The 15,431-nt window shown below is 46.8% G+C and overlaps 4 protein-coding genes across 4 annotated transcripts; 2 read left to right on the top strand and 2 right to left on the bottom strand.

Moving 5' to 3' along the window:
• Positions 1-1,985: 1,985 nt before the first annotated feature.
• Positions 1,986-2,818, top strand: AOL_s00083g257 (uncharacterized protein; the record flags this gene model as incomplete). The annotated part of the gene is made up of 2 exons (XM_011125436.1): positions 1,986-2,130; positions 2,190-2,818. The coding sequence occupies 2 exons, from the start codon at positions 1,986-1,988 to the stop codon at positions 2,816-2,818; spliced, it is 774 nt and encodes a 257-aa protein (XP_011123738.1).
• A 3,735-nt stretch (positions 2,819-6,553) lies between these two features.
• On the top strand, positions 6,554-8,255 carry AOL_s00083g256 (uncharacterized protein; the record flags this gene model as incomplete). Its single annotated transcript, XM_011125435.1, has 2 exons — positions 6,554-7,358; positions 7,489-8,255. 2 exons carry the CDS (start codon positions 6,554-6,556, stop codon positions 8,253-8,255), a joined length of 1,572 nt encoding a protein of 523 aa, XP_011123737.1.
• Positions 8,256-9,621: 1,366 nt separating this feature from the next.
• AOL_s00083g255 (uncharacterized protein) lies at positions 9,622-11,238 on the bottom strand (the record flags this gene model as incomplete). Its single annotated transcript, XM_011125434.1, has 1 exon — positions 9,622-11,238. The coding sequence occupies one exon, from the start codon at positions 11,236-11,238 to the stop codon at positions 9,622-9,624; it is 1,617 nt and encodes a 538-aa protein (XP_011123736.1).
• A 2,728-nt stretch (positions 11,239-13,966) lies between these two features.
• AOL_s00083g254 (uncharacterized protein) lies at positions 13,967-14,971 on the bottom strand (the record flags this gene model as incomplete). Its single annotated transcript, XM_011125433.1, has 3 exons — positions 13,967-14,312; positions 14,449-14,743; positions 14,824-14,971. 3 exons carry the CDS (start codon positions 14,969-14,971, stop codon positions 13,967-13,969), a joined length of 789 nt encoding a protein of 262 aa, XP_011123735.1.
• Positions 14,972-15,431: the final 460 nt, after the last annotated feature.

Genomic DNA, 15,431 nt, shown 5'->3' with positions numbered 1-15,431 from the left:
TTTAACTTGAGTAGTCGTCGTTAGCGGCGCAAAGTACGGCAATAACAGGAAGACCCGTTGGTACGAACGAACGATATTATTGTCTTGTATCGGAGACTACAAACGCTGCTAGCCTTTTTCGTATATTCGTATAGAACTTGACTGACTTTGGTAACGGTATCGTTTAATGTCTTAACAGAGGTCCTTGAGCATGCGTCGAATTTCGTGAGGAGAAGAAGAGCAAAAAAAAAACGAAAACAAAGTAAAATCGCGAATGTCGAGCCTCTTCTCGGTCGGTATATGAAGCCTCGCACCATTTCCTCCTGTATTAGTACATGGTTTGCGCATCTTAGTATTTTGCAGGCTATAATCGGGGACGCTCAATCTGGCTAGTTCCCTGACAGCGCATTAATTCAGACAGTCGCACCTAGGACGCAGAGATTTCTACTTCATGCGGGGGCCAGAGCTTCGCCTCAGCTGGCATGAACCGAATTCTCCCAGTCTAGCGACTTTCCAACCGGCGCGCCTGCCCTGCTTTTGACCCTTGGCCGTGGTTTGTGGGCTTGCACAGTCAAAAAGCCAACCACGCTTTCACCGATAGGTGACTAACAGGATTTTGCTCCCAAAAATAATTGTTCCTAAATACCGAGTCTGGAAGTCCATGTTGTTAGTTCGACCTTTACGCGTCGCTAGTACATAAGGCAAACCGCAGGAACAAGGCTTATCCAGCTCCCCATCGCGGGTCTTCCGGTATCTCGTGAGCTTCTTTAGCTCGGAGGAATTTAGGAAGTCCGATTCTCGAACCTTTAAATAGCTAGCAAAATTCTTTTCCTTCTCTATCTCTTATGTTCCCTGATGCCAGGTAATATATCGAGGTTTCCGAAGCAAAACCTTGAACCCGAAAGAAAACGTTGGAATGTCTTGAAGGTACCACCCGCACAAGCGCCTTTGAAGGGCCCAAAGGAAGAAAGGTTTTTCTGGTCCCCCAATTGACAGGCATCAGCAACTTAACGGTCCCCCTCCATTGGCTGATGCTTCTCGGATAGTGAGGATGTCTCAAATGACTGGCTATCATTGTTCCCTTCAAGTTGGCGAATGACAACGGTGGTGTCCTTAATGAGAGCCAAGCACTCGTCTTTCGTGAGTTAACCCATCAAGACGGTACCGAGTTTTTGACTTGCGCTATACACAGTAGAATATCCAACATTTATCACCGTATGTGGAGTATCCTTGGTACGCGTTATAACCCCAATCCAGGAGGGATGCGAATCCTCAAACCCAGAGTATATATGTAATATCTCGTTGACGAGAATCGTATACGAACGTTGCCGACTTTCACAGCACACAAATATGAGCTACGTAGGCTTCATACCGATAGTGAAGATGATGCAAGGTTCCTTTTCGCGTTTCAATCGTGACATTGTCTTGCCATGCATTCGTTATAGCTAGCTTGTGCTCGACCTGCTCTTTGAGCAGATGCAGATGAGCTCGACACCACGAGGTTGAGCTCATCTCATAGCTAACTACCTGGTTTTTACCCAAGTAGGTACTTGCTTGCAATGATCAGTTCATCAATCGCATGATCAAAAGTCCAGACGCCCCACTTGGTGGATATCCTTGTCTCCGCAAGCACAAGCCTAACTGGTCGGAGTGTCCGGTTGACATCATCGAATATTATTGCATGCTCGCTCTTCGGCCTGGCGGTTTTACAGCAGGTTTGGTGATTTTGCATTGACGCTGAATGTGGCTGTTCCAAACACACTTGTGATGAGTTGGCAAGCCTTCTTTTGTGGCAGTGCTTGAAGGCAGAGCCGAGGCCAGATGTGTTGCTGTGTTGTATCTGGAAGGTGATGTATTTTTCTTGGCAAATTCTTGGCTCGCCTGCGACGCGCGCTGGGAGACAACGACATGCTGTTGGCAGCGCAGCTCGACTCCTTCGAATCCTCCCGACAATAAAACAACATCCGTCATTAACCCCAACTGTCGCCAACTCTGTATTTCAAGCTATGACAGACTATAACAAACTTAAGGTCGCTGACCTGAAAGAGCAGCTTGCCCTGCGTGGGCTACCACTCATCGGCAAGAAAGACGAACTTGTCTCGCGTCTAGTTGCTGATGATGCTACTAAAGCTTCAAACCCACCCAATGGAGGTATGTTCCAATATCTAAGCCATGTGAGACTTCGGGAGACCTAACGGCCTTGATTCCAGAATCATCTTCCGAGCCTGCGAAGGAGGAAGCTCCGGTTGTAGCTTCAGTTACTTCAGCTACTGAAACGCCAGTCGAGCAGCAAGACACCAAAAAAGACACAACAGCTCCTCCAGAATCCGTCCCGGAACCAGCTTCTGCCGCTCCAATTGAGGGAGAAAAGAAGAAATTCACTTTCAAACGCCTTGCAGATGAATTCGAAGCCCCGGCGCCCAATGAAGTAGCAAAGCCTGAACAGCCTGAACAGCCTGAAGAGTCTGAACAGCCTAAGGCCCCTGAGCCCGTCGAGTCTTTCACTGCCGGCCTAGCTACTACGAATACCGATTCAGAACTCGAGAAACGGAAAAAGAGAGCAGCTAGGTTTGGAGTGCCTGTCACTGATTCCATCAAGCTCGCAGAACGCGCCAAACGATTTGCAGCAGATGGTGATGATTCAAACAAAGACACCACAATCAAGGCTTTAGACTCTGCTCTTGGTGAAAATAAAGGCAAAAAGAGAGCATCCGAAACCCGTATCCAAAATGAGCCACCAAAAAAGAGCAAGGATAGTCCGAAACCCGCTGTTACAGGCGTCCTAACCGACCCATCTGAAAAAGCGAAGGCCGAGGCTAGGGCCAAACGATTCGGATAGAAAAGGCTCTTCCTCTAATGGTTTTCTTCAAGTGACCTCACTAGTCCCTTTGATATCTTGGTTTGGAAGCAGGCACTCTCTGTAGCATCTGGTCTGGAAGGACCCTCGAGTCCGGGGTTTGTTTTTGGACGGTGGCATATTCCAAGTTTACCTCCATTCACTCATTCACTCATTCACTCATTCACTCATTCACCCGCTCACTTGCATCCTTAAAGAAGACTGTCTAGGTTCTCAGTCTCTTCGTTTTTCACCGCCATCTACCGTTCATTCTAGTCGTTTCGGTCAGTAGGGGAGTTATGGTTTCATTTCTAAATGTATTATATTTCTGCTTCGCATATCTAGAATGGGGCGGTGGGTATCTGTTATCCCCAGATGCAATACCGCCCGTGATAGGCGTTATACATTAGATGACAAAAAAAGATATATATATTCCACAGGCGGCACTGTACTGTAGCGCAATTCATAACTAGTAGGTTGGTCTTACCGTCATAATGCAATATGACAATCTCTTCAAAGTAATTACTTGTAGGCTATATACCTAGAAAGATAGCTAAACAAGTGGGGGGATAAGGTAGTTGTCCTTTGTGGACAGAAGAATACCCTTTCATCATAGGTACGCTTTATACGAAAAGTACCCAGCAAGCTCTTACGGCAACAGCATGGCAGTTTGATACCTTGTATTTCAACTAGTAATTATGAACCAGACCCTCTCTCTTAAATCCGAAGAGAGGTATGGATACATATAAAATTAAAGAGACAATGGTACTCTAGACCAATCCCGACACATACAAGTTCTAGAATCAAATCTCGGGGAAGCAGCCATTCAATAGATAAATAGGTGGCCCAATGGAATACCCCAGTAGCGTCTTTGCACATCTTTACCAACTTGAGTAGTTTGTGCAAATAAGTCAGTGCTGATATATAATCGACGTTACCTATTGTGGATATACTTTTATTATTTTTTTTAAAATAAAAAAAAGAAAGAAAGAAAGAAAAACTAAAAAATAATCTCGATAGACCCATGGTTATGAATCCCGAATCGACCATAAACCTAGCTTTGATACCTCTTCGAAATTTCCACACTATAGTACTACCGGTATGCCGGTGTACCTCCACCTTATGCATCATGCATCAACTTCGATGCATACGTACGTACGACTATAGTCTCCGATTTAAAGACCGAGAGGCAAATGCAACCAGGCCAGACTACAGCATTACTAAAACCGCCGATTGGGTCGTCGACGACGAGAAGCCTACCAGTTTTTCGTGCATACGATGTTAGATTAAAGTTCTCGGGAGGAAAGTTCCATCGGATATGGGCTTCTATAGAATCCCATGCTGAATGGTATGGGAAAGAGACCATTTTGGCGCGCTGACACATATAAGTTCACAATTTAATGATATATACCTACTAGTACTTCATACCCATCAAAGGCTAAGAAGCTTCGAATACAAGGCCAGAGTCTCAAAGTCTCAAGGGCTCAATTAAGGTCAGCACAATCATGCATCCCTAATACCGGTTACTCCAACGTGGAAACGTCAACAGGTCAGAGTTTACCTAGAGGCTGTCCCCAAAGCTTAAGGCCTAAGACAACCGGCCGGATTCGCCATATCCGATTCAGACACCGCCCTGCACTGGGTTGCAGGACTGGAATGCGAATGGAACCGAATCAAATCACATGCTTGAATTAACAAGGCAACCCCGTCCTTCCTCGTATGTACTTGGCTACTGGATTACGAACGCAATGGACCCAGGTCTGTGGCTCTCCACAGAAACTTGGTATCTAGGGGTCCTGGATCAGGTTTTTCGGAAACGATCGAGGCCTTGGCCACACAACCGGCAGGTTTGCTGTGGTGTCTAGCCCATGTCTTTCGCGAAGCTCCGGCACTAGAGCTCTTGGCACGCTACTGGAATGGGCCTCATCAAAAAGCAACAGCAAAAAAGCTTCCAACATCCGTTAGCCAGGCCTGGTACGACTCCTGCTAAACATACAACCACCCTGACAAATGTCTTATTTTGTCGAAACCTGTGAAGAAGACTTCGACTAGCTAATCAACTAATCCCACCTAAGAACTCGGCCAGTAATTAAATGGATTGGATTATTTTCCCGCAGACTGCATCATGTGTATCAGAGCGCACCGACCGAACCGCGGTCTTGCATGTTGACGACGCTGAAAAATGAGCAAAACCAAGTTGTCGAAGTGATTATGTCAGTTGCCACCCGGAAAGCATGGCAGTCTGCAGACGGGAGTGACCCGATTGCTCTATCTCAAGCCTGTACATGTAGCGTCGTCCGTTTGCAATTGCATTTTCACACCAAGGATGCCCACGCCCCCAATAGCACCTCGCGGCCTCGATGACTACTGCTTCTTTAGTCCAGGAGGCTTTTCGCCTCTTTAAATGATCCTGCCACACTTTCGATCTACAGGGCCGCTTTTTCAGCCACCTGGGGCAAGCTCTATCCGCTTGTAGCAGATGCGGTCACGGTCCTACGATCGGGTCACACCGTCGGCGTGCAGGGCAGGGTTAGCAGTTTGATAGCAGGTCAAACCTGGCCTAAAATGACCTGTTAAGTTTTCCCTTTAGAGGAGTGCATAAAGATAGCTCAGAAAAAAGGGTCTGGCTCGACCAAGGATTCCACACATGTTCTCCAGCTGGGTTGCTCACGGTGGCGGAACCCTCGACTACTAGTATGAGGACTATATAAAACACACACTCCATACTCCAACATCGATTAACGGCTTGAATTTTTTCACCGTACGAGGACGATTGACCTTTCTGGGAACCGCCGCTCTCGTCATAGAGCCACGTCGTCGCAATTCTATTTTGCAGTCGGACGACCAGTTCCTTTGTCTGATTGGCCGGACAAGTAAATCCAGTCCCTGCCTGCGTGAGCGCCATACTTAAAAGGAAATTTTAGACCTGGTAGTTGGCCTTGCATTTGGAGACGTAGACGAAAGGAACTCACATAAGGATGTTTGGGCACTTCCAAAGGCTGTCCTCCTTCTTCATTGTACTTGTCCAATAAAAACCGTTAAAAGAGGTCCCCATTTTTAAAAACTTCAAATATCAAAAAGTCGAACAATTTTGTCACGAAACGACCTTCGATTGATTTATATTTCTCCCTAGTACATTTCTCCACCCGAAGTGAGACTTAACGGCATCGGCTCGAAAGTGGCACGGTAGGCATGGGCAACGTCCTGCAGCGACCAGCCGGTGCACTAAACTCGGATGAGTACATAATTCTCGTTGGAAATGTACGCCTCCCCGAATAACAATTCCTCTCAGTTGTCAAGAAATATTACGAGGGATCAACTATGGTCACTTCCCTTGTGGAAGCCTTCTTTATTGCCAATCCCTTGCGATTTTGTTCTTGTTTTGCTGTCTTCTCATCTCTGTTCTTTTTTGTTTCTCCCCCCCTTCTCTCTTTGGAAGATCTAACGAACTATTTCTCTAGATCCCTTGGAGGGGAAGATGGCAGGATTTGAAAGACCTAGTACGAGAAATAACACCAAATATTCAGCGAGTAGAGATATATCTCACAGCAGACGGGCGGTCGAGGGGATTTGGGTATATCATCGTCAAAGAGAGGGATGAGGCGATCAAAGTTGTAGGTAGGCTTTTTCTTCTTCCATCTTGTCTTTTGATCCCGAATCCTCCATTCCCATAGCCCTTGTTTGCTCTCTCAACGTGCTAAAATCTGTTCCTTAATCGTCTCTCCCCAGAGCGTCTGGATGGCTTCGAATGGCTTCGAATGGCATGGAAGGGCATTGATGGCCAAGTTAGGGAACGAGGCCAATCCTGTCCCCGTCCTCACGCAGGAGCCGAATCCGACGTCGTCTCCCGACGGCAGTCTGCTTCCAGAATACGTGCCAGTCCCTCCGCTACCCGCAGAGTACAATACCAACAGCGGTGCAAACTTTTCGGCGTACTTGAATCTCATCCCGTCTCAACTCGCTGCATACAACGAATGGATCGCGACCCAGGCTTATCACCACTATACTGCATTGGCTCACAATGCTGGCATCCGTCACCAAGAGGAGCGCTCTCGATCTCAGCAACAGCCAGTGAACCCAGATGGTGATGGAGGCGGCCTTAGTAATAATTTCCAACAGTTAAGCTTTGCTGATGGTGGAGTGTCGTCGCCATCATCACCGTTGACGCGTGATGGTGAAAATCTTGTGGAGGAGTATCGACGACAAGCCGTGGTAGCGCAACGAGCGGCTGCCTTCCATTCAGCACAGCACCATAATCTTTTTCAAGAAGAACTCGCTCGGTTTCAAGACAGCTCACCACTCGGGTTCCAATCATCATCATCATCATCATCCTCAACTCCATCCTCCTCCTCACCGTACAGCAAAAATACATCCAGACGCAGCACTCCAAACCAACCCACAAATTCAAGACCTCCATCTGGGTTCCCGACTCTCTCACCTCCTCAGCAGCATTTCTCAGCATATCCGTTGTCCCATTTTGTAGGACCTCGCTCTCCATCGTCTAGTATGAACTACTCGACGATGCCTTACTTGTCGCAACGAGGTATGGTAAACTACGGCTTAAGAGTCTCATCCCCTTTATCCTCGTATTTACAACTAGAATTCTTGAATTCGCATTATCTGTGCCTGGTAATTCCCTATACAAGTACAACTGACACCATCTATACTCACAGAACAGAGTCCTATGCACCAACAAGGGCATAACATGTCACCACTTCTACTCGGTCAAGGGGAATACCAACTTTACCCTTCTTTCTATAATCCCAGATCTGCCAGCGGCTTTCCATACAACCATCCGATGGCTTCGCCAACCTCTGTCGCACCTTCTCGATCCACGAGTAACCAAGCAGCTCAAGGATTTCCTGGTATGCAGCCACACCAGCAATACGGCCAAACTGCGAACCCCGGAGGCCACAGATATTCAACTATCCAGCCCGTTGCTATTCCTCCTACACCAGTCTTTGTCAATAATGCCTCTGGCGTCCCAGTCAACTTGAGCCACGGTGGGGTCCAAACTGAAAGCCGTGGTATCTTCATCGGCAACCTGCCTTACAATACACACTGGAAGGATCTTAGGACCTTCTTGAGTCCAGCTGGTAACATCATCCGCTGCGACGTTCCACGGAAGCCGAATAACAAAGGCCGTGGGTACGCAACCGTTCTCTTTGCAAGTTCTCAGGAAGCAGAGAGGGCATGCGAAATGTTCAATGGAACCATGTACCAAGGTCGCCAGATTCGGGTTCGATTGGACACGTACGCCAATACAAAAGCGGTTGAAGTTGGAAGCACGGTGGCAAGTGCGAGTACAGGGTCAGCGTCAGTTGGTGGATCAGGGTCAGGTGGAAACCAGTCTTCATTTTTCACGGATGGAGATGTTGACCAGGAAAAGCAAAAAAATGTTGATAACCAAGGAGGGCGAAAGTCTTCAGCATCGGTCTAGTTCTCCCATCTACAGGCTCCGGCGCCTCCGACATTCTGGCAAAATCGATCCTACCACCGTAGCCAGCACTGCGACGACGACGACGACGACGACTATACATTCTAGGGAAAAGAGCTAACATACATCTATTGGTGGACGAGGCGCATTTGCGTTGAGATTTACCAGCTCTTCGTCTCCTACCTTATTATTACTATCTCCACTTGCTACATAGATCAATCGCCTGATTTTCCGAACCGAGAAGGAACGCAAGATTTTTCCTTGAAACCTAATCATCTTGAATTTTATTCCATTTTCTCTTTCCTTTGTTACGTACATACCTGCTTAAAAAAGGCGTTTGCATCATCAGTGCATTTTCTTGGAATTTAGTCTTGATAGCGTACTGGGTATAATTCTTGCTAAATATGGGTACTGTACAAAAAGAATAATCAACTTTTTCTATCTTGGAAATAAAATCCGAAAACCGTGCCTTGGAAGAAAAACGCCATGACGCTGTATCCTGCATTAAACCAACATTAGTCCCATGACCTGTCTCTTCCAAACTTGGTTCTAAGAAATTTCTACATGCTTCGATGCACAATGAAGCCTCATAGAGCTGGAGAATCCGGCGTCCAAGCCGTCGTCAAAGAGGCCTGAAGAAGGTTCTGGTAAAGCCACAATATTCCACCAGACAGGGGTATCCTCACTTGCAACACCAACAACGCAAAATTGATCAGCGCTCCTTGTTGCAATCTCCAAAACAGGAAATGACCGTCGGTGACAGCATATTTTCATGTGGATGGTTCTTAGCAGTAGTGCAATTATAGCTATAGCCTCTCCCAGACCTCCGGGATGTCGAAGACTTTCGCCACTTCTCGGAAAATACCAGGAAGTCAATGCCATCACCCACATATGCACACCAAAACAGGGTCTAGCCGTGGCAAAATCAAGGTTATTCGTCAGCTGGCTCGAATCAACATACCGCGACCCGCCTGATAGACAGGAGGCTTTGATGCATGATGTCGTGAGCCTTTCACGGATTTATTTTGATGTTCTCCTTCCCAATTCCCTGGAACTAGGGCTTTCTGCGTACCCCCTCTAGGCCGACGAGGCTAAATTTAATTATCGTACCACTCTGTCCGGTGGCAAATCGTGTTCATCCCGCTGGTAATATTTGGCTCCGGCGTTTGGGGCGTTCCGGTATCCTGAGCTGATTCAATACACCCGTTGAGTCAGTCTCACGATCAACCGATCATCTATACAATACCCCAAAGACAAATGCTATACTTTCTTTTTTTTTATTCTTCATCCCCTCGGTTCTCTCTCCACCTCCTATCCTCTTCATTTTATTTCCAGTCCAATAAGCCAAGGCGGAAGATGAACTGAGAAATCAAAGTCCTCCTGGTTCCGGTGCAACCAACATCCGCCCGATTTCCTTCATCCGTTGGACCTCCTGTTTCGCTTCACCGACAGAAGCCTCGAGTTCTTCAGCCCTTTCCTTTAGCAATCGATTTTCCTTCCGCAGCATGATAACTTCGTCGGGATCCGTATCGGATCTCGGAGATCGGCTAGGTCCTCCTACTTCATCAGCGGCCATAGCTACCGTGAGCCGCTGTTGCATATCTTCTATGACTTGATCCCGTTCCTCTATTTTCAACCTTAGTAAGGCATCTCTATCCTTCCACCTCTTTCGTTCCACAACCGACAGGCTTTCCATCTGCGACGCTAGTTGGATGATGTTGGAGTATTCCTTAACCCTAGAAACCAGCCTTCTATTGATACTGTCGCGCTGCTCTGTCAATTCCTGAACTTGTGATTCCGACTGGTCGAGAGCTTCCTGGAGCCGGTCCCGCTCAGCCGAAAGGGAAACGATTTCGGTGTCCGCTACCGAGCACTTCTTTTGGATTGCTGCGCTCCGGGTTTGTTGCCGACTATAGGCACCTAGGAGACGATCGTGCTCCTTCTGCAGAGCCTCCAGAGCTAATGTTTTGGTGGATAATTTATGTTGTAAATCTGATACCAGATCGTTATATGCCTCTAATGAATGATGCGACCCCATTTGTATATCTTCCCCTGATAACGCTGTCTGTCTTTCTCCTATATCCTCCATTTCGTCCTCTCCTAGTGGGTGAAGTTTGCCAGTTCTACCGATATGCTCAAAGTTACCGATAGGCGTCATACCAGAGTCGTCTGTGGCAGCGGTGGTGTCGAAATGCCTACGACGCGGAATTTTTCTTGTAAGTGGTGTTTTCCTCTGGGCTGTTGATACTTCAAAATCGAGTTCCCAAGTTTTAAGGTCAGTGTCGTCAAAGGCTTGGTGTTCCCTCCGAGGGTGGGACCCAACAGAAGTACTTGCTGAGGCAGTATTTGATATTGGACTTCTACGACTGATTGGCTGGTACAGCTCGCTCATAAAGGGCCACTGGGGAGGGTTGACGGTAGTTGTCGAAGATGCAGAAGATGCCAGTCCGGCCCAACTGGTAGTCGTCGCCGGCGATACCACGCTTGGGAGTGAACCACTATCAGCAGTCAAAACTGAGGCGATGCTTAGTCTTCTAGGATATTCTCTAACTGGGAAAGACCTCATAGGAGTATCATCTTCTGTGATTAAGCTGAGGGGTTCGTCCCTGTGATCTTCTGAAAAGCAGATGGTATTTGAGGGGGAGGAGTGTGGAGCCACTGAAAGTTTCCGCCTTTTTAAATACTCCTGATGGATATCTTTTTCTGGGCTGTGTGCAGGCTCTGAATACGCTGGCAAGAAGCCAGCATGCCGTAGGCGCAATCGCTCTTGATCCGAGATACGTTTTGTAGGTACAACAGTATTCCCCAGGTCTGGAGAGGACCAGGAGGGTACTCCAGCTTCGCCAATTTTCAGGGCTTTGTGGTGGTGTTCGGACGAGGCCGCTAAAAATGTGTTGGTCCTGTTGTCAGATAAGATGGAATGGATGTTGCTGGTTTTGGTGCTGCTGCGACCTGTTGTCGACGACTTGGTTGCTTCCTCGGTCATCTTGGAACTGGCAGATTCGGACCGGCTCAACTTAATAGAAAAGCTAGGTGAACAAAAGACTTGAAAAAAATAAATAAAAATAAAAAATCCCTTCAAGTGGTTCCTTGATGTTCCGAACTGGCCGGTGGGACTCAGCTAAGTCGCACCTGCAGCTAGCGGTATCGTGATGGTTTAGTATATGGGTCTGGAGCCAAGCGCAAGCAGCCATACAGGAGTAGGTATTGCATTGCTCGAAAGCGTTTTAGTCGATGTGTCTCCGTGGATATTCTGTCATGTCATCCGTCGACACATTTCTGGACGCTGGCTTCTACAATCTCTGTCGGTCGCATGCATGCCTAGTAGCTTTTAGGGTACATGGCCTTGTAAGCGTTCACAGGGACGGGTCAAAGCGGACGCAATATAAACGGTCCAGCAGTGTGAGCATGAGCCCCAGAACCTCCTTGTCAACTTGAAACATGTCACCCATATCATCAGCTTCAATGTCAGCAGGGCGCCAACTGACTTAACCTCCAGATATAAAATGAGAAAAAAAGGTTCTAGAAAGGAAAGAAATCCGACTAAATGCGAACGGAGAGGCCCGCAGTATCCCTCCCTCAAAAACCTTCGTTTTGGCACCAGATAAAATGTCCATGATATGTTACCATCGCCATCTTACCTCCTTCAAACACCTGTGATTCAAAAGATAGATACCATCGATCCTCCCAAGCGAGGGTAGTAGTACAAGATACCTACGATTCACTTCCTTCAGTATCTTTTTCTTTTTACGTTGTTTGATTGTTCCTATACTAAACCCCTCGGCTCCAATGGGTAGATTTCAGAGCGCTAGGCGGACCGATTGGCTTTTTTTCTTCTCTCTCTCTCTCTTCCCTTCCCCTTGTCGGAGTCAAGAAACATTGGATAGAAAGAAAAAAAAGTATCCGCTTTAGTTTCTTACTATGCTGCAGTGGCCCCGGTTTACGAGGCTCTCATTAATAACAACATTTGCCTGGATGATGCAGTGCCGTTTAACAGGGTGTTGTTAGCTAAGTAAGCCAAGCGGGAAAAGGAGCTTTGCTTACTTTGCAAACCCGAGCAGGTGGAATCCATGCACCCGGAAAGCTTGTGGATTCGGTAGTTATGAAAGTCAAAAATAAGAATATGATATAACCGTAGATCATCCACTTCCATTGTGATTCCACGTATGCATCCGCCCAGGGAGGATGAACGTGTATGAGGTGTGTACCTCCTGCTTTTGATTCGTCTTATGATCTTATCGGCCGGGTCCAGGGCAAGACTCTAAGCCGTGCAGATTTCTACCTTCGCTGTTGCTGCCCTTTTTATAAAAATATTATCTGAAGGCGGCAACCCATAACGTCGAGGCATCCTTCCGGTCTTATTCCAACGACAGTGCAGGGGATGAAACCTGAGGGACCTGGGGACAGCAGGTGGCATACTGTGTAGCCCCATTGTTCCCACAAATTGGGGGGTAGGCCTTTTCTTTTGTTCGATTTTATGAGTTTGGAATATCTTAACCATGCATCAGGCAGCCTATCAAGATAGAGTCTATCGCCTAGTATGCACTTAGTTATTTTAACAACCGATGATTAGCACGTTAGGTGCCTATAATCTTTGTCATCACAGGCCGCGGCGGCGGATTGGCGTCACGTAAGAAGGGGCTTACAATGTCCTAGTTATCCCAATCTCCGCTCCGTCATCGTGCATACGACGCTCTGATCGATACTCAAGGCGGACCTCCATTGTGTTTGAAGAGCAAACATTGGTAACGGCCCCAAATTGAAAGAACGTCCCATTTGCCAGTTTGGAGTTGAGTGAGCGTCGACAGGTGCAAGCCCAACCGAAATATAAGATGGCGGCCCATGGATCCACTCTTCGGTGCTGGATATTGACATTCTAATTACCACGATTGTGGACCAGGGTTTCGGTGTTCGAGCGTACTGTGGACAATTTATCGTAAAGTGAATCTTTCTTTTTTCTTTCCTTTCCCTTCAGATCACCTTCGCTTTCATGAAAAGTGATGTAACTACCGTGGGGAAAGTTGTTAAGTGAAGGAGCCTCCAATTCAGTTCAGCATTTAGTCTGGTCTCGTTAAAACATTTATTCTATGAGGTAGCTAACGGGACAACGCGGGAATTGGGAAAAGAAAATACCACACAACACGTCGGGAGTCGAAGGCTGATCAGTTTGGGTACGAAACTAGGTCAGGGATAGATAGACTCAGTCAAGCTATGCTTGATTGATTAATTTAATTCGGTTCTAGAATTTAGTCTGGGAGCCGCTTTTAGAAATATTTGATTTTACTTGGACATGTGCGTAGTAACTAACGGTATTTAGAAATGAAAATTCTCAAGAATAGATGCCTTTGCTTGAGACCATATTAAGTTCTTCCAAAAATCTAGATCCAGTAACTAGAGCCAGCCGCCAATCAATCGTCTACAATAAATTAAGATACAACTATACCGCCATCCCCCTGTTGGACAATACGTGTGTATCCATAGCTTTCAGCAATCGTATATGTATCCCCATGGGACGAATACCCATGGTTTGTAGCATAAGAAGAATCAAACGGAATAAGATAGAAAGAGCAAATCGTCCTATACCCTTCCCCATTCTTATACAAGTGATAGAAATTGAAAAAGTTGCAAGCACGATATGTTCCCTCCGAGCTTGGATGCCGAGAATTGTAAGCTGTCTTTTTCTCACAAGCTATAGAACATATGCTTGGATCACTCTAGATTCGGGCATCGTTAGATAATATATTAACATAGCCTTGATTTGGGCCATTTGGGGGGAGAAATACCGCTTCGATGGATGTATAGCCCATGTATGGATCCGGGTCGCCAGGGGCCAAACGTCTACCATTTATGGCGCCGCCAAGGCTTTCGACCGTAAACCCGTCAACAGGAGGGTACGGCTGATACTTAGCATAGCCATTAGAGTTGTTGATTGTGACGTGGAAGCCATTCCGCCATTGGCCAACGTTTATAGCGCTAGATGCTGTGCTTCTGATACTGTAGAACGAACACCTGATAATTTGCCCGTTTGCATTGATCTCGATGTATAAATTGAAAAATCGACTGAGTTTTTGGGAGCAAGAATTGTCAGAATATTTCCAAAAAAAAAGAAGAAAGAATTACAGAAAGAAAGAGGGAAAGAGAGAGAAAGGGAAAAGTAAATAGTAGATTCCACGCTTGCGAAGTCCTTCAAACTTACCAGTTGCTTATAAAGTTACATTTTGCAGCACAGAGGCTTGGGTCATATGTGGGAATTGATTTGAAGGTCAAATACGACGGCGCTTGGGTAGCTCCATTGAGACCAGAAAAGACTAAGTGATAGCCGCTAGGGGTGACAGCGTCCGAGCTTGGTGATCTCTTTCTCAACTTTCCCGGCTCCGTTGGGTCGGGATTGTTCGTAAGGGCAGGATCGGCTCCTGGGGCGTCTAACGCCGTAGCCTGTGCCACTGCAGCGTCGATGATTGCAGATCTGTCGACGGCTGGGCCACTGGTTTCTGTATATCCAAAAGTATGTCTGTCAACCACGCCGATAATCCATATATTTGGTATATGTAGAATTTGAGGCAGTACCCACCGGTTCCAAAAGGTGCGCCAGCCGGTTCGGGATCCGGCAATCCATTGAAAAACTCGTCTGTAAGATCTTGCGGCCGAGCAGCCGGCATTCCGAGGACAATGCCAAGCTGCAAAAGGCTCATAATGGTAAGAATCGCCACTGCTTTCATCTTAAATATCAATTTTTAGCAATGCATTAATGTTTAGAAATATCTATTGGTTAAAAAGCGCACATCTGGATCATGAATATTGGATAATGTCTTGCAAGATAGAATGGCTAATCTGTTGTGAAATCCAGAGGCTTTTGTACTTTCCCTAGATCTAGGTTTGAATATAAGATTTCAAAACTAGGGACTGATAGCTACGTAGGCGAGATATATATCGATAACCAATATCAGACATTACAAGGCCTCGAAGCCTAGCCTCGACCCTAAGCCGACGCACTCGCCGAACAAAGAGTTGTCCTACCCAAAAACAAAGTATACTGGTACGGCTGAGTTCCTCTCATATTTCTTTCATAAACCCGTCTGGGGGCTTTCGAGACTGGACAAAGCCTTCCGGACTAAGGTAGGTCAAGACTTGCCGACGAGCCGTAGAAAAGACCCGGGATTCCCGTGTGGCGTTGTAGTA

Source organism: Orbilia oligospora (genome assembly GCF_000225545.1).
Source record: "Orbilia oligospora ATCC 24927 unplaced genomic scaffold scaffold00083, whole genome shotgun sequence".
Taxonomy (NCBI): Eukaryota; Fungi; Ascomycota; class Orbiliomycetes; order Orbiliales; family Orbiliaceae; genus Orbilia; species Orbilia oligospora.
The sequence above is the reverse complement of the archived record's forward strand: the minus strand, read 5'-3'. Positions and strand labels throughout refer to the sequence as shown.